This window comes from Balaenoptera acutorostrata, chromosome 18, assembly GCF_949987535.1.
Source record: "Balaenoptera acutorostrata chromosome 18, mBalAcu1.1, whole genome shotgun sequence".
Lineage (NCBI taxonomy): Eukaryota > Metazoa > Chordata > Mammalia > Artiodactyla > Balaenopteridae > Balaenoptera > Balaenoptera acutorostrata.
In genome coordinates, this window is record NC_080081.1 from 69,842,354 (window position 1) to 69,862,332 (window position 19,979).

Sequence of the window (19,979 nt, forward strand, 5' to 3'; positions counted from 1 at the left end):
TGTGCACTTCATTTCTGTTATTATAACATTGTAATATATAATGAAATAATTATACAACTCACCATAATGCAGAAATCAGTGGGAGCTTGTTTTCTTGCAACTAGATGGTCCCATCTGGGGGTGATGGGAGACAGTGACACCTGAGGTGTGTTACTTAGGTCCAGTCTACTCCGTGATCTCATTCTGGTTGCTGTCACTGCAGAAAACCCTGCTTCACAAAGATAGGATGTTGGAAATGCAAGCAGGCTTTTCAGTGCTTTTGTGGCAATCTCAGGATATTCTGCCCGACTTTAATCCAGACGTATGGAGATCTGAAGTTGTCTCCAACATACTTTTAAGGCCACTGTCATTTGCCATCTCAGGCAGTTGATCCTCTTCTAGCATGGACAAAATCGATTCACCTGGCTTATTCACGAATAAGTGAATCTACTCCTTCCCAGTTCGGGGGTCTTTTGTGGTTGGGAAGTAATGCTCAAACTCCTCTGAAAGCTGAGATAGGTGATCATGCACCAGCTGGGAGCAAGAAGGCCCTGGCTCAGTCTATTTCAAAATCTCTGCTAATGTTTGAAACATGTCAAAAATCCCAGTGTTCACTCGTTGCCCCCATAATTCCAGTTTGGCTTAGAATACAGCCACTTTATCTGCCGATTTGAACACAGTTGCCGTTCTCCCCTGAAGTCACAGACTGAGTTCGTTGAGCAGGTTGAATACGTCACACAAGTAAGCAAGTTTTGCGACCTATTCTGTGTCACTGAAATGTGCTGCCAGTGGTGACTGTTTTTCTAAAACAAATCTCTGGAGCAGCTTTCGGAACTCAAAAACTCTGGCCAGTGATCTACCTTTAGAAAGCCATCTCACTTCTGTGTATAAGAGAAGACGTGTGTGCTCTGCATCCATCTCCTCACAGAGCTGCACGAACAGACGTGAGTTAAGGGCATGTGCTTTAATGTGGTTGATAATTTTAATCACATCCTGCAAAACGCTGTTAAGTTCAGTCGACATTTTTCGTCTAGCCAGCACTTCTCTATGGATGACACAGGGCATAGACATACATTCAGAAGCGACCTCTTCGACCCGATTAGTGAAACCAGAAAGCCGTCCAGTCACGGCAGCCACTCTGTCTGTGCATATACGGACACAAAATGACCAATTCAGTTTTCCTGATATGTAATCATTCAAAGACTTGAATAGTTCTGCAGCTGTGGTGTTGGTTGGCAACAAAAGTGCACATAACATATCCTCAAGCACATCCTCCTGAAAAATATATCGCACAAAAACAAGCATTGTTGCCTTGTTGTCAACATCGCTAGACTCGTCAACCTGGATTGCGTACCACGGTGACTCATTAATCCTCTCTAACAATTGTGCCTCAATATCCTCTGCTATTTCATCAATTCATATAGTTATGGTGCTAGCCGAAAGAGGAACACGTGCCACCTTTTGAACTGCAGCCTCTCCTGAAAGTTCACGACAAATGTCCTTAGCAGCAGGCAGGATCAACTCTTCACCAACAGTAAAGGGCTTCTTAGCTTTAGAAATGTGCTTAGACACTAAGAATGATGCTCTCAGTGCAGACACATTTGATGAAGTGGTGGCCTTCATTAATTGCTTCTGTTCTTCATGTTCACGTTTTTTTCTTTTGAAAAACTCCAAAGTCTTGTCTTTTAATGCAGGGTGCTTGGTCTCCATGTGGTGAAGCAGTTTTGAAGGTTTCGTGGCTTCGTTGGATAGCCAGTCACCACGTATTATACAAAGCAGGCTTGGAGAACGTGAATCACCTGTTGCAATGAACCCATAATTTAAGTAGGACTCTTGGTTTTTTCTTTTAAATGTAGCTTTCTTTTTGTTGGCAGTCTTAGAGTCTTCTGCTGTCTCATCATTGGGTCTTTCCCCCTTTTCATATAAGCTCTCCAGCGACGTTTGATTTTTACTCATTTTGGCTAGGGTTAGCTTGTGGGCTTACCAAAACTGTGACTGAGACAAGTGTGCAGGGCAGGAAAGAGGCGCGTACAGAAGTGGTAAATAAAATAATGGGCGGGCCACGCGTGGACTAAATTAAGTGTCGGATTCTGACTTAAAGCCCACCACCAGATGCAGCTGTATAATTGAAGTACATCGACTCACTTGCCACTATAAAGCCTGCCACCAGATGCAGCTTAATTGTCACTTGCCACTCACCAATAGGGTTTTGATATGAGTCTGCAAGCAATTGATTTATGATGGTCTCTGTGCAGTCAAACCTCTCTACTAATGATCATCTGTATTAGCAGCCACTCCCCAGCAGTAGCATCACTGCCTCAGCTCCACCTCAGATCATCAGGCATTAGAGTCTCATAAGGAGCACGAAACTAGATCCCTCGCATGCACAGTTCACAGTAGTTCGTGCTCCTATGAGAATCTAATGCCACCACTGATCTGACAGGAGACTGAGCTCAGGCAGTAATGCAAGCAATGGGGAGCGGCTGTAAATACAGACAAAGCTCTGCTCGCTCACCCACCACTCACCTCCTGCTGTGTGGCCTGGTTCCTAACAGGCCACAGACCGCTTCCAGTCCGTGGCACAGCGGTTGGGGACCCCTGTACTATAGAATGAAACAAGCAAAACTAAACTATACGCTCAATTATAAAACATTTAATGCTTCTCTTTGAATTCTGAAAGGACACTACTGTCTTCATTAAAGTTTTTTTCCTCCCACTTCAACTAATTGCCTAAGGTGTGATAATCAAGATTACCCATGACCTCCATGCTGCTAAATTCAGTAGCCATTTTTCAGTCCTCAATTTACTCAACCTGTCAGCAGCATTTGAAAATTAATCATTTCCTCTTCCTTTAAACACTTCCAGGACACCATACTATCCTGCTTTTTCCCTTACTCCCTTGCTCTCCTAATTTTCCTTTGATGGGTCCTCCTCATCTCTGCAACCTCCGAACACTGGCTTTCCCAAGGACTCATTACTCAGTCATCTTTTGTCTCTCAACTCACTTCATTGGTACCTAAATCCAGTCTTGGGGCTTTAAATCCTGTCTATATTCTGTCAACTTTAAACTTCTATCTCCAAACTACACTTCTCCCCTAAGCTCCAGACTTATCTCATTTCTCCATTTAGATGTCTAATAGGCATTTCAAATTTAACATGTCAAAAGCCAAACTCTTGATCTTCCTCCCCAAAACTTAGTCCTTCCAAGTCTTTCCCATCTCAGTAAATAACAAATCCATCAATTCAGTTATTCAAGCACTGGGTCACCTTTGAATCCTCTCTTGCTCCTTTACCCCATATTTATAGTGACAGAATATCCTACTCACTTTACTTCCAAAATACATCCAAAAGCTGTCCTCTTAGAGTTTTAGTTTAGGTATGCTTTATCAAAATCCAGTCAAGTCCCATTACTTCCCGCTGCTATCAGCCTTGTCTAAACTACCATCATCTTTCACCTAAATATTTGCAATAGCCTTCTAACTAGTCTCCCTATTGCCACTGATGCTTTTAATATTGATATCAGATCAATCCACTCAAGACTTTCCAAAGGCTTTCCGTCTCACTCAAGAGTAAATAGTAAAGTCAGAACAATCATCTGCAAGTCTTTAATTGATACCTGAATTTATCTCATACTACTCTCCCTCTGCCTCTCTCTATCCTAGTCAAAAGGAAACACAGTCACAGTGTTTTTTAATGTACCAAGTCAGATCCTACTAATGCCCTTAAGACTTGCCCTCCCATTTGCCCTGAAAGCTCTTCCCCAGATGCACGTGGCTGGTATCAACTTCATCTCCTTGAGGTCTTTAGTAAAACCTCTTCTAATCACTCTATTTTAAACTGCAGTCTACCACTTTCCCTGTTTTTTATCTGCTTTATTTTTCACATTGTACTTATCACCATCTAGCACATTATATATTTTTCTTTTTTATTTTGTTGTCTGTCTCCTCCCATGATAATGTACATCCTCCTTCCCCCCAATAAAGGCAGGAATTTTTTTTATTGAAGTACAGTTGACTTATATTAGTTTCAGATGTACAACACAGTCACTGCTTCAATAGTTTTATAGATTACACACTATACAAAGTTATTATAATATTATTTATAATATTCCTTGGGCTGTACATTACATCTATGTGACTTGTTTTATAACTGGTAGTGTGTACCTCTTAATCCCCTTGATCTATTTCACCCATCCTCCCTCCAGCAATCACTAGTTTGTTCTCTGTATCTGTGAATATGTTTCTATTTTGGTATATTTGTTGATTTGTTTTGTTTTTTAGATTCCACATATTAAGTAAAAAAATACAGTATTTGTCTTTCTCTGTCAAAGCAGGAATTCTTGTCTGTTTTATTCACTATCATATCCCTAGCCCCTGAACCCTAGGATAACAATGGCAAAAAACAACATTTAATAGTAATATTTACTAAAAGAAAGAATGACTGAAAGAGTGAATGATTCTTATTCATATTCAGTCTCCATTGGCTTGCATTAATTTATTTTGTTTTTCCTTTCTATTAAGTATGTATTGAATATATGTTACCTTTGATTTGAAAAAGAGGTCTACAGCATAGGCTGTAGGGAAATTAAATAAGACTTACATTTCAAAAAAAGAAAATGATTTAAAATTTGTTAATTTTTTTGTCTTGGCTACTGAATTTCAGTCAATATCATTATATTGCAGACACTTCATAAAATATGGAAAGTCTGCAACCATATAGCTCCATTTATATCCCCTCCCCAGAACCTACGTTAGAGTTGCCATATATATTACATTTATATACATTATAAACCAAAAAGACAGTGTAATAATTTTTTCTTTAATCAGTTTTATTTATTTTAAAGAAAATAACAGATAGGATATTTTATTTTTACCCATACAGTTATCATTCCTAATGGTCTTCATTCATTCCTAATGATCCAACTTTCCTTCTCCAGTCTGTAATGTACTTCTGGTAGCAACAAATTGTCTTAATTTTCATTTATAATACTTAAAGAATATATTTGCTGAATGAAAAATTCTGGGTTGACAGGTTTTGCTCCAGCTCTACGGCTTCCCTGATTTCTAATGAGAAGTGTGCAGTTACTCAAATCATTCTTTACCTTATTTGTGTCTAGTTTTTCTCTGCTTGGTTTCAAGATTTTCTCTTTCCTTTGGTTTTCTGCAGTTTTACTATAATATGCCTTCTGTGGTACTCCTTGAATTTATTTTGTTTGGAGTTCGCTGAGTTCCTTCCGTCTATAAATATAAGTTTTTCAACAAATTTGGGAAAGTTTCTACTATTATTTCCTCAAATATTTTTTCTGGCCCCTTCTCTTACTCTTTTTTCAATTAAAAATTAATCAATAATCATATGAGAAAGAAGTGGAAAATTTTATTCAAGCCAAATTTGAGGATTATAACCCAGGAGACAGCCTCTTAGTGAGTTCTGAGAACTGCTCCCAAAAGGTAAAGGGGGGAAAGGTCAAGTATATATGAGATTTTGGTGAAGAGGGTACATGCAACTAAACGCACATCTCAGTAGAAGGCTGATGCTAGTCATGAGGAACAGACATTTAGTTAATGATTTTAGTGCTTTTCTAAGTATGGGAAAACGTATGAGTTTGGGTTCATAAAACCTTCTCCTGAAAACATCAAACTATCTCAAGGCCAGTTCTGCCAGTTTTCCCAGAGCACAGAGTGTCTCACTCCTGGTCTCTGCCCTGAACTCCTTTCAGGGTGTATTAAAAGTCAGCAACTGCAGTGGCTAACGACTTGATTCTTGTAGAACTGGATGGTGGGCAACATTATTTTCCAATCCCTTCCTTTTCAGTTTGGGAGGCATTTCTTAACCAATTTGTCCCATGGCGCTAGGAATAATACTCAGTCCCATGTCAGGCGAGGATTTTGTTGACAGGCCACCCAATGTTCTGTTACTGGACTAGGTTCTGTTAACAGTAGCCAAAAGCCTGTGGACCTCCTGTCTCACTAGTCTGTTATGGTCCAGGAAATGGTTCCCTCTTGTTGTTTTTTCCCATATCTAGAGTTACACTATTACCATCACTGATCTCATATGACTATATATTTGGTCAATCATTTCAAGTCGCCTAATCATCATTAATTTTATCTGAGGCTCAGTAACACGTTTGGTAATACAAGGAACAATAATCTTGTAAAATAGGCAGAATACAAGTAATATAACTAGTAGCATTAATAAGGTCCTAAGTATTTAGGCTAAGAACTTCTATTAGGTGTGGCCTAGTATCTCCAGTCTGTTCTGCACCAATAGCTGTCTTTAAGGGAAATGATATACTGGCATTGTATATAAAGTTCACCAAACATGTCTGCATGTACAAGGCAAGTAGTAGGTCATCATGACTCCTTACAGAATTGATAAAGGATTGTTATCTTCCAAGGAGTTATATGGCTGGCAATAGAAGGAGAAAAACTGATCTTTATGGTTGAGCAGGTATTCCTGCATTGGGGAGGTCTGGTTAATGTATAATGCAGATGCACAATGCACACTAGAAGGGAGAAAGGAGTCCAAAGGGCAGAGAAAAACCTTATGTTTAAATTTTTCTTGTCTTGCCTTCAAATGTGAATTTTTATTTCATCACTTTGCATATTAGATTTCAAGACTGTCCCATAAATCTCTTCAGTTCTTCCCCCCCAATCTTTTCTATCTCTCTTCTAATGTTTCAATCAATCTATATCTAAGTTCATTTATTTCTCATTCATGTCCATTCTGCTAATAAGCAAACAGTGGATTTCTTTTTACTTTAAATATATTTTTCAGTTCCAAATTTTCCGTTTGATTTTTTTATGTTGTGGTTGATAATTCCCACCTGCTAATTCATTACAAGCAAATTTTTTTACACTGCTGGTTATAAAAAGTCCCTTAAAGTCTTCATGTGATAATTAAACAATTCTAGGTTATCTTGGAGGTGGCATGTGCCGATTTTCTCTTCCCTTGAGAATAAGTCACATTTTCTTGGCTCTTCATAGGATGAGCAATTTGTGATGATATGCTGGACATTTTAAAAAATCCAGATGTTTTTTGTTTTGGGGGGTCATTTTCTTGTTTAAATACAATTACAGATTGTCATGCCTTCTATGTGTGGTGTCTCAGATCTCAATTCAGTTCCTGAAGTCTTATTTACAATCTACTATCCGTTTATCATGATCATACAAGGTTGCATGGGTCAGCCATAGATTTTAACTGTGTTTTTTTTAAATATAGAATTCAGACCCTTTTCCGACTGCCTCTTTTCTGGGGGCCCATTAATCACCCTGTAGTGCTGGTTGCCCTAGTGCTTGTTACCTTAATTTTTCTGGCTGGGAAGCTGGTACATCAAAATAGAAAAATGAGAAACTCAGCCCATGCTGACCACTTGTTCCATGTTTTGACTCCCCTCTAAAACATCCCTGCTTTTTATTCAGTCTCCAAGGCCCTCAGGTGGATTTTTTCAGCATGATGTCCAGAGTTTTTACATGCTTATTTGTGGGAATATCAGTTTCTTAGGAGCTTTCCCTTCCATACGAGTTTTGGAAAATCTCCAAAGTGGATTTTTAGTTCTGGAGGTTGTTTTATACATTTTCTCTTATCAGTTAGGGCTTTTATCCTAATATAATAAACTGTTAAAAAACCATGATGCTATCATTTTCTTGAATGAAAGACAGAACACAAAACTAAATACTGAAATATCTAGCAATGAAGACTAATTGCTTGACACATAGGTTATTTGATCATTAAGAAATCTCCAGTAATGATTATGAAATATCTAAACTTTGTTAAAATCTGTTTTGCAAGTTTATGTCAAAAGGCCACCTTATATATAAGACTTCATAATCTTGTAAACATTCAATAACTCCAACCAAATGGAGCTCCAAAATCAACTTAACTCAGAGTAAATTTTACTATACTACAGAAAGTTACAGTGAGAAAGTCTGTATTTTACAAATTTCTTCCAAACCTAATGAGTTATTTAACTGATTAATGATACCTTTCCTCATTTGCCGTTTACCAAAGATAACCAAATACAAAATATTCACTGACAAGTTACACTGCTCAAAACCACATAAAGAAAATTATTTAGCACTCTCATGATCCACAGGTCAAAATCACTTGAGACAGGCTTCACAGTATAGATATTCTGAGGACATTATTTGGGGGAGAATTAATTTATTTTATTTATTTTAAAGCCCAGATGTTGACACACTATCTACATTAAGCTCAGAATCATAGACAATACTCTCTGACCAATACAACTTTTTTATGCTGTCTCTTTTCTCCAGAGATTTTGAGGCAAAAAATATAAATACTGTGTTATTATATAACAACTAATGATGTAAGCTTCATTTGTAGTTTAAACCAAATTTCAACTAATTAATATGTCCTACATACCTTAAAAATTCCACTGTAACCCACTATCCCTTCATTCACAAGAAGTGACCTTGCCTCCTACTTTACCAATAAAATTGAGACTACAATGTGTGAACCACCTCAGCCTTTTTCCCAGTCATAACACAATCTGATCTTCATTTGCATCCTCTGCACCTTTCCTTCATTTTCTGAATTTCCAGAAATAACTTTTTAATGTCAAAATTTTTGCAGATGCCTGTCCTGATAGTAATTGTACTTCTAAAATTTATAAGTTGAGAAAATACACATGCACCCATGGACTTACAGTCAACCTCCATTAACAATAAGGGGCCCAGCAGGCTATGCCTACAGACTGGGAACTTTCAAATCTTAATGAAATACATTTTCATGAAATGCCCAAAATTTAGAGGCATTTTCTTTTAAAAGTTCTGACTCTGATGTAGGTACTCTATTGTCTATGTTAGGATTCAAGGAATAGATTCTTTATCACTTGGGTACTTGTGTACAAACAAGGTGACACAGAGTTACTACTTATTTTCACTGTTGGTATAAAAGAATGTGATAAGAAAGAGCCATATGACAAATTACTAAGTTTGCAAAGTGGTTCAGAACAATGTTTGCTCCTTTCTGAATGGAGAATAATATAACTGCTTATGTTTAACCCTTTTTCGTTTTTGCTGCCAAGAAGCTCCCACCAATTCTGAAATTTCACTATAGCAATCATACTGGATTTATGATCTGCACATCTGTATTTTCTTGATTTTCTAACTCTATTTATATTTCATTGGTTTGTCACTCTACTTAACATCATTCTGTTAGTGCTTGAAGAAAGCAACTTCAAATATTAATATGGAACAAGGCAAAGAAGTATGAAAGGAAGGCAAGTTGCATATTAACCCAAATATCTGAATTACAGAAACATTTCCATGCAAAGCCAACACACGGCCGAACTAGGACTCAAACCCAATAAAAGGACCTATGAAAGAAAAAGTGGCTGTACAAGCACAAATTCATTTCTAGGGATAGTAAAACAAATAAAATGATATGGACAAAAGATGGTAGCAAATACTGTCACCTTGACATAAAAATGACAGCACTATTGTCAGTCAATATTATCATGGTTATTAAAATCATTGGGAACAGAAATATCTTTTAATAAGGGTAAATTCAAACTGTTACTTATATGTCCAATATAGAACATAAAAATTTAAACAGAAATATTAATGCAAAAATACAAAGGCAAAGAAGAAATATTTTTAATGTTTAGTGCTCCTTTTCTATAACACAATCCTCACATTGATTATTTAAACAGTAAGCTTAAAAAAAAAAAAAAACTCTTACATGAAAGACACGTGCTTCTTCAGAATTACAAATACTTTGACTTACACTGCAGAATTCTCTCTCAGCTCCAAACAGCTTGGGATATCACAATTCCTAATGTGACTTAAACAAAACTCACATATTTCCCCAGCCAGGTGTACTGCCCATTAAGAACTAATTCATATATGTGAATGTAATATCTTGCTTAAATAAATCTTTGTTTTTAAAGTCAAAAAACAGGAAGAATATGATAAATCACATTAAATAATTAGTTTTGCAAAATTAGGATATGCACTACTGTACCCACTTCCTTGCCTACTGCAAAGGACAAACAAGAATAGAAGCTAAAACAATAATTTCAGCTACATGTAATATTTTACATCATTTTCCTTCTAAATAATTAACTATTCTTTTCGAGTTATTTCTAACATTTCAATTGTTCGTAATATAATTTATATATTTCAAAATTTGAGATTTCAAATACCACATTAAGCAATATGGTTTTATAAAATTTATTATTTCAGAATTATGTCAAGAAAAGCCACAGCTTCAACATTAGAAAACATTCTAAAGAATAAAAAAAGTTCATGAAGGGAAATACTTAAAAAGTGAAAAAGCACCTTTGAAACAAAATGAAACATATAATAATAACTCAGTTCCAAAATACAGAGATGACTTTTAAACCACATTGAAGAAAGTCTATCACTATATATTATATTGTATCACATTTCACACCTAAAACTTTCCACAGAATTTATAATAAGATGGTTTTACTACCTTATATCCAGGTCCTAACTGATGAATTGCAAATATCTGTGCAGGGTTGAGGGCTTCACTGAACACATACACGGCACCAAGTTGACCACAGAATACCCTATTTGCATCAGCAGTTTCTGAAGATCCGAGAAAGCACTTGTCATAGCTCTATTTTTAAAAAGTCATAAAAAAATAAAATGTTTTATTTTGTAATGACAAAATATTTAAGGATACCTGCCTTCATTGTCAGGAATACCATAAAGCATAAATAACAATAATACCAGAAGAAAGCAACAATTAAGACTCCATGGAGTATTTAAATAATAAAAAACAACTAAAGATTTTTTAGGGAAAGTTAATCAGTCAAATGTTTCATATTTATGGGCAAGCAAACAAACAATAACCACCTACTCAATAATCACCTGACCAACTTTCCAAATTCTATAGTTAAAAGCAAAAGGGCTTATAACTATTTATTTACAAAAGTAAAACTAATTCTAAAACTGTAATTATTTGTAATTGTCCATAGATAGTCATCTGAATCAACATAATGACTATTCCAAATTTAACCATAAACACATTGGACTGAATTTTTAAAATTCTACCTAATTTCTCCATTATGGATATATTTCTCTATTTCTCTACACTAAGTTAAGGACACAAAGAAAAATCACTTCCTTCTCTTACATGAGTAGGAATTATGCAGAATCAGATAAACAATAATCACTAAAATCTGCTGACTAAAGCAGATGGTACAGTGCTCTCCATCTGGGGAGTTCAGCACCTACGAAACCACACTTAACAAGACCCTTCCCACCTCTACTTCTTAAATCTCACCCAATACGTGGCCCCACCTATCCAGACCAGTGAAAGCAGTCACTGTTCAGTTCCGTCCTCCCATCCTCACAGGTTATTCTACACCAGAATAATGATAAGCAAGACATTATATATGTATGGAATCCCTTTGGTGCCTCAATAAAATAACCAAAAAACTATGAATGAGGTAGAAAGAAAGACACTCCTCATACAATACCCAATCTTTAATTAAAAGTATAGGAAATTAAGAACTGACTGCATAATGTATGTGTGTATATGTGTTATTGTCCAGGCCTCTCCATTTCTTGGAATATTATCGCAAATAATTGAAAAATCAGTCTTTTCTTCCTTTCTTTTTTTAAATATGATTATGGAGTCAACAAAATCACTCTGCAATAAAAAAGACTGTCCCCTTTGGAGGGCAAATATGAAGCAGAATTTCATGTGAATATTATAATTCTGAAAAAAATCATTCTCATAAATATTTATTGACTGTGACCCAACTATGAGTTTCTAGGACAGAACAAGCAAACTGTTTCTGTAAAGGAACAGACAGTAAATATTTCAAACTCTGCAATCCCTAACTCGTTTCATCACAGATTCTTCGATTTTTGTTTTATTTGAACCTTAAAAAAAAAAAAAAAAAAAACTTAAAAAAAATGTAAAAACCAAGATAAACTTTCTACTTCTGCCTCAAAGCTTTTGCACTCACGGCTTCCACTGGATGGGATATTTCCTCCAAATATTCACATGGCTTTCTCCCTCCACTCTTCTCACTAAGACCATCTCTGGACCATCTGGCTTCTCCCTTCCCTACAACCTACACTTTCTATATTTGTTCCCACTGAGTTTTTCTCCACAGTATTTATCACCATTTATCTAGTAAATAATAGTCACATGTTATACTTATTCATTCTGTTTAAGGTCTTGCTTTCCCATCAAAATAAGGTATAAGACACAACTTTTAATGCTTGAGATTCTGAAAAGAATAGAATACTGCATTTATATTTTTGACCTAATACTTAATAATTTGGCCAAGCAATTTTCCTTTTTTTTGTGTCATTAATCATATCTTTTAGCAATTTAATTATACTAAATTAAACCAAGAGTTCACTTAATAGAAAAATATTTCAAAGTAAAACTATTGTTTCTACCCAAATACTTTATTATTCAATTCATGTTATAAACAGTGATAGATCAAACACTCAAATACATTAAAATACAGATAAATAAAAACTTACATCATTTGTGTTAACATGCCAAGCCATATCACCATAGGACACCAGCTGTCCATTAACATAACACCGAATTTCACTGTTCCTCCATCGATTGTAAATGTGGACAATGCTGATCATGTACCACTTAAATGAAAAAAAATTTAGGATATCAATATGTAATGTTTAGTTATTACTGTTTAAAAGCAACCATAACATTTATCCCACACTACAAAAGATTGCTTGAAGGAATATTAATGATCATCCACTAGCATTTTTTCAAATTCCCTTTCCCATTTCTCATTTTACAGGTGAAAAAAATGACTCATAAAGAATAAATGTGTGATGGAGATGGAGCGAGAACCCTTTCAGCCCTGGACTGACACTCCTTCCACTATACCAAGATCCAAAAATTGTGGAAATACAATTATATTTATGCTCATTCATTTAATAACATTTGCATTGTGCCAGGCACTGCAAATACCCAGTTTTAACAGACAGACCATAGGTTCAAGCTCTTCTGGAATTTATGGAGCAGTGGAAGAGCCATACATTAGACAAGTAAACAAATACAGAATTAAAAATCATGATGATTACTGTGGGGAAATAAGAACAGTGTAAACCGAGAAAGAATAACCTAGGATTCTACTTTGGATTGCATGGTCAGGAGAAATCTGTCAAGGAAAAAAAATTTAACATTTACAATAAGATTTAGATAATTTCAATTCCACAGTTTAGAATTATTAAATCCAGGAATAATTATATTTAACTTAATAATGTGTGACTATTAATTAAGAATCAAGGAATGAGTTTATACTCAGCTCTCATTTTAGAGTTACCAGTGTCAACAAAAAGCATTTTAAAGTCTATTTTCATATGAGATGACTTAAGTTCTATAACAATTTGTGGATATAATCCTTGGCCTCTTTGCAGTTAATAGCCTAATGCAGATAATATAGAAATATTATTTCTAAACTATAGAAAAATACAAATGATTTATAGATATTTAAACAATTATGCTTTCATCAGTTAAGAGAGATTTAGACTAGTTTTCCCCAAAAACATAAAAATATAAAGTACAAACTTTGGTCTTCAGATTAGTTAAAAGCACTATTCAATTTATTTCATACATATTTTGCATAATATAAAGCCATAAGAGTAATTCTTAACCACTAAAATATTAATCATTTCAAAGTATCTGAAAAACTTTGAACAAAATTCAACTTTATTCATTTTGATTTAGAAAATAAAAATAGTGCACTGAACAACTCACAGAAGACAGTAATACAAGCAACACTTTTCCTCAATTACATAAAAAAAAAAAGTCAGGTCAAACCATTTAACCCCTAAAACACGTCTGTTTTAAAGCTGTTTTATTCTAGATCATCCTTAATTTATTGCAAACTGACGCTTTCACCTGACCTGAAAGAAACATATATGTTGGCCCTGATTAAAATTAGAAAATCTTCAAAGTTGGTCATTTAGTGACTCATGTTCCTAAATATTATAAAATTATCAAGAAACTGAGCTTAAAATAAATTTAAGAAAAATCTTATAGAAGTTTACATGTATAAGAATTAAAATTTACCTCTATAACACTCATTGAGTTTAAAAAATTTCAACCAGAATGCTATCTGGGTAAAACAGGAGATACAATCTTTATATTTTGGAATAAAATTTTTAGAAATTTTAAATTTCTAAATACAATAGACATAAATAAATGTCTATTAATAGAAAGGGATTTTCTGTTGCCCAAAGACAATTTTAAGATAATAATATATGAAAAGTATGAAAAACTGTTCCTAATACATATCTGACACCCATAAATAAGACACCACGGACTATATTTCTATTTATTTTTTATCTACTATTTATTCATTATGAGATTTTTTCTGATAAAATTGATATTATTTACTCCTCAAAGTCATTCATTCAAAGAATTTACTGTGGGCCTACTTCATGGCAAGTGTCCCCAGATCGTAGGCACATGAAGAAATGTAACATATACAGCCTAAAGGAGGTTTCATTAGAGAAACAAACATGAAAACAACTATAAAACAATGGATAATATCTAAATTACACATATGGGAGCAAAAGAAGTAATGACTAACTGAGGGTAGGTAGAAAGGAAAGACAGAGAAGGACGGCTAACAGAGAAGAGTTCACTAAAATAGTAAAATAAAGCTTAAGACTAAACTTGAAGGATGAATAGAACAGTTGAGTAAACAAGGGGGAAAGAAACATTCCAGGCAGAAGAAACTTAATATGGTACATGGAGCACAGTGGTCTGACAAAACTTTTCTCAGTGTTCATGTGTGGCAGGCAAAATAGACAAAGACCAGATCGTAAAGAGATCCATAGTTCACCTTTTGTAATCAGCCTTTACTTTTTGCATAATGTGGTATAACTAAAGAATTTTGGGCAGGAAAGTGAAATGATCATCTCCATAGTTTAGGAACATAACTGGAAGCAGTAAGGAAGTGGGGCAGTTAGGCAAGTGTGGATGAAGATAAATGAAAACAGCAAAAGTCCAGGTAAGAAAACCATAGAAGCCTACACTAAGACAAAGGCATTGGTAATTTTAAAAAGCGGGGACAGGAACTAATTAACAGAACTGACTGGAACTGCTAATATAGAAAAGGGGAGTCTAAGATGGTTCCCAATTTTTCACTTGAATGGGTAGTGGTACCATCAACTTAAGATAACTAATATAGTTATCCAGCTATTAGCCAGATAATTAAGTTGGGAGTTATAAACAGAGTTTGCTTTTGGTCATAACACTAACATAAAAGATTAAATGGGTGAATAAATGAATACACAACTTAATGAATGAATTGATCTCAGAATGAACAGTACTTATTTATAGGAAAATTAACCTTTCTATTCTCTTTCCTTAGTAAATCAAGATATACTCTACAGATAACAGACAAGTGACTTTTTAAATCAAAAGAGCCCAAGTTTTGACTTGATATTTTTTGACTAAAGGAAACTGGAGTAAACTTGGAGACTATATATGCATATTGATACTATACATGTATGCTGAGGTCTACATTTAGTTTGAAACTCAAAAATAGATCTATAAAAGAAATACAACAGCAGGAACAAGAAAAAAGGATGTATATTAAGAATTCATCAGAAAAATGTAATATGATATTTATACAAATATCAATTGTAGCTAACATGTATTGAGTAAATTTACTACATAGTAGGTAATGTGCTAATTGTTTACATTCATTTTCACAAGGTCAAACATCTGGTTAAGTGGTACCACTAGGAAAGCACTTTTTGATAGTCTAGCTAAACCCCTTATTAGGAAGGATAACAACTTAGCTAGGGTATCCCCTGAAAAAACTGAAGAAAGGGAAAAAAATTAAAAATGGGGTTATCTCGAATAATGAAACAGTAAAATCAAATACTAATGATTTTCAAGGTTTATAAAAATCTTCACAGAAGGCCTTTCAAAACCCACATCACTCCCTGGTCCTGCTCCTAACAAGATATATAGAGAGAGAGAGACCTATTACAACTGGGAATGCATTTCTCAAAGGGGAAAAATGTAAGAGAGAGAGAGAGAGAGGGAGAGAACAAATGGTTTAAATTGCTTTTTATTAGTTAATGGCAATTTTATTTGATCCTTAACTTGATGCTAAGTTTTCTTATTTATACTCTTTAAAACACTGTTTCTTAAATTTGTCCGATGAGAAAAATCACCTAGAGCATTTGTTAAAAACTCATATTCCTGACATGAAAATGATAATTCCACGAATCTGTATTTCTAATAAGCTCCCACTAAAATTCTAAATAATTTGGCACATTTGGCAAACTCTGTTTGGGTAGCATCCCAAATCTAATAAATCAGAATTTCTAGAGGAGAGGCAATGAGATTTATATGAAAAAAGTGGGATTTGTATCAAGAAAAAAATAACTCCCATCCTAATGTATAAATTTATTTAGAATCATTGCTTTTAAGCTATTTTCTAAGTATATATTAATGAATTATTGTTAAATTGACGTTCTTTAATAGAAATAATTATTAAACTATCCCTTACATAAGAGAAAGATTTTTATTAGACTCATGTAAAAATAAAAATATATATTTGAAAACCCCATCCAAAATAATATTTTCTTTAGTATGTGGCACACTACACATGGGATCATAAGCAAACAAGAAAACAAACAAAAAAGAAAGAAAAAGAAATGAAGCATTCCCGCCACCTTATATGGGCTCATCAAATCTGTTAGGGTCGTTCCTGTGGATACGGGGTAGAGTATGCCCTGAAGAAGGTGAACAAAATCACTGCTCTATATCCAAGAAAGACCCTTGAACCTGGAAGGGGGACCAGGCCTTAAACATGGGGGAAGGAGAACTATACTTCTTTTTTTTTTTATACAGCAGGTTCTTATTAGTTATCCATCTTATACATATTAGTGTATATATGGAGAACTATACTTCTGTCCCTTGTTTTTTTAGACTCTGGACTTTCAAATGTTTAGTTACTGTGACACGAAGATGGAGTCTGGTAAACAAAAGAAAGAATCTCTCTAGTAAATCCCAGCTGATAATGAGTGAATTATATCTATATAGCTAATGATACAGTTGCATGCTTCTCTGCATTTTCTCTTGTTATTCTTTACCTTTAAACAGACTTTTAAAAGTACGTTTCAACTTGGTCTCTGAATATCCATATTCTAGCGGATATTAAGCAAAGGTATATTTCATGGGTCTAAACATTAACAGGAGAGCAACATCCCTCTCCTTGAAGCCAGCATTACTGAAGAAGCTGAATTTAGTGAAACCTTCAATCTCAGGAAACAAGATTTAGGGCTGCTAGGATCAGCTGAATCTCCCTTAAGAAAAGTCTCTCTGTATTACCAAACCTGGAGGTTTAACATTAGACTTAGAAAGGGAGTTCATCATCTACAAATCCATAGAGGACAGCATACACACACATACACTAACCAGTTACTCTGAAGTTTGAATCTCTAGTCTAAAAACTGGTTCTGTTACCTAAACCAAATAAGGTTAGAGAAAGAAGGAGGAAGAAGAATAAGAAAAGAGAGAGGAGGGAGAGGAGAAGAAGGGGAAAGAAAAGGGAGAGGAAAAGGATGAGCAAAAGAGAAGGAGGAGGAGGTAAAGGAGGGAGGAGAGAGAGATGGAGGAGGAGGATAAAGAAGAAAAGCGAGAGAAGAAGGTAGAATTATAATTAGAGTAACATAATTCCTCAAATATACAATTAAAGTCACAAAGTTCATATAAAAGTTTGCCTTGGAATAATCTTTGAATAATCTTTGAATTAATCTTTGAATTAATTGTTGAAATACTTTAATATTTTAAATACTTTAAATACTTTAATATTGTTTTCATAGATGTGCAGAAAATTTAAAAGATACTGCATAATTTCTGTATATTATATAGTAAATTTACATATTATACACAAATTATATATAACAATATATTATAAATAAATTATATATAATATATACTAAAATTTTAGGATCAGAATGAAGATCTAAGAATGTGGCAGTTGTTGGCATTCAAAGTAACTGTGTTTTCCATTAAACCTGTGCAAAACACTTTTTCAAAAAGCATAAAATCTCTCTTAATGGTCATGGATATTACTCTATTCTCTACAATTCCAAAAATTAACTTAGCTTTGCAATATGCATTATTATGCTGGAACAACAACAAAAAAGGCTAGTAAGCTTTAGATTTTAAATGTGTATAACATAGCAACAACCTAAATTACTTGGTCTTTATTGCATGACTACTTTTCTTCTTACTGCCACATGGAAAAGGTTCTTGGGATACTTACCTACAAAGAAGCACTGACCACAACAAGGCATGCCCTCTTTCTCACTGTATCAATAGTAATACCTCATTTATTTCATACTACGGGGAAATAAACTGCTCAATATAAATTAGCTGTCCAAATAAATGTAACTTACTCCTTTAGGAAACAAAAGGGTTTTTGGTTGTTAAAGTCATATTTTACTTATTTATCTAACATATATCATTGACAGTCTACCAAGTTCAATACTCTGTGTTAGGGGCTTCCCTGGTGGCGCAGTGGCTGAGAATCTGCCTGCCAATGCAGGGGACACGGGTTCGAGCCCTGGTCTGGGAAGATCCCACATGCCACGGAGCAACTGGGCCCGTGAGCCACAACTACTGAGCCTGCGCGTCTGGAGCCTGTGCCCCGCAACGGGAGGGGCCGCGATAGTGAAAGGCCCGCGCACCGCGATGAAGAGCGGCCCCCGCACCGCGATGAAGAGTGGCCCCCACTTGCCGCAACTAGAGAAAGCCCTCACACGAAAACTAAGAGACCCAACACAGTCATAAATAAATAAATAAAAAATAAATAAATAAAGTATAAAAAAAAAAAAAAAAAAAAACTCTGTGTTAGGTATATGAGGAAATACAAAATTGAATCTAACACATAGCTTAGTCTCAACAGTTACTAAATAATGCACATATAAATGAATAATAAAGGTTTAAAAGAAATAATGGCCATAAGATATACTGAAATAATATGCTGAAAGAGAGACTGTATCTGGGGAGCAAAGCAAGACAAATCAGGGACAGATTCCACAGAAATCTTATGTGAAATGGAACATAACAATGGGGTGGGATTTAAGACCTAGAGCTGAGAGTAAGGGGACAAGTAAATGTATTTTAGGCCAAAGACCGAACATTTGAAAAGGAAAAGATAAAAAAGTGAAGCATGTATATCAGCTCAGTTTTGCCAAAATAAAAGGTTTAAGTAAAAAGCTGAAAATAAAATCCAAATCATGAAAGACTAGGTTAAAATTTTTAATTTATTCTATTAGTAAGAAGTAAATGGTTTGAACAGTGAAATAATATGATCAGGAATATAAATCAGGAGGAGGAAGAGGAGGAGACAGAGGATCCAAGATAAAAAGAGAGCAATATGAAGAATTTAAGCAACACGTAAAGAATTTTATAAAGGTGAAAGCTATATTTCAGCGATACTAAGTATAGGACTTGGAAATTTAACTGACTGATATAAAGATCAAAGAGGGGTCGAAGCTGACTCAAGTCCCCACTACTATGAAGACAGTAGCCTCTTAATCAAAACAGAGGACTTAAGAACATGAATGATATGGGACTGGGATGGCAAATTCAATGTTACACATTCTGAGGCTGAGGGGCCAGAAAGACATTCACTTGGCCATATCTCATAGGGAGATGAGAATATAAGAATAAAGCTCTGGAAATAAGAATAAGAGAGGAAAGCTATCATAAAACTGAATAAAAATTCCCGAAAAAATATAAGCTCCACAAAAGCAAGGATGCTTTCTGTTTTGTTCACTGTCGTATCTCCTGTGCCTACAAAGTGTCTGGCACTCAGTAAATACATATTAAATGTTCACTGAAAGAATGCCATACAACAGATCACAGCAAGAGAGAGAATGAGAGAGTGAGTGAGAGAAACAGTCACTGCAAGAGGTCAGGAGCCTGATCTTTTTATGTCAAAAGTTAGATATAAAAGTAGAAAGAAAATGCAGACAAGG

At 34.8% G+C, this 19,979-nt stretch overlaps 1 protein-coding gene across 6 annotated transcripts in view; it reads right to left on the reverse strand.

Moving 5' to 3' along the window:
- NBEA (neurobeachin) overlaps positions 1-19,979 on the reverse strand; it is a 631,767-nt gene that overhangs the window by 536,859 nt on the left and 74,929 nt on the right. For all 6 annotated transcript variants that reach the window (XM_057532889.1, XM_057532888.1, XM_057532885.1 and 3 more), the window contains exons 7-8: positions 12,474-12,593; positions 10,438-10,584 (exon numbers count right to left, since the gene is read on the reverse strand). In XM_057532889.1, the coding sequence (XP_057388872.1) occupies positions 10,438-10,584; positions 12,474-12,593 (267 nt within the window). The remainder of the gene's footprint in view (positions 1-10,437; positions 10,585-12,473; positions 12,594-19,979) is intronic.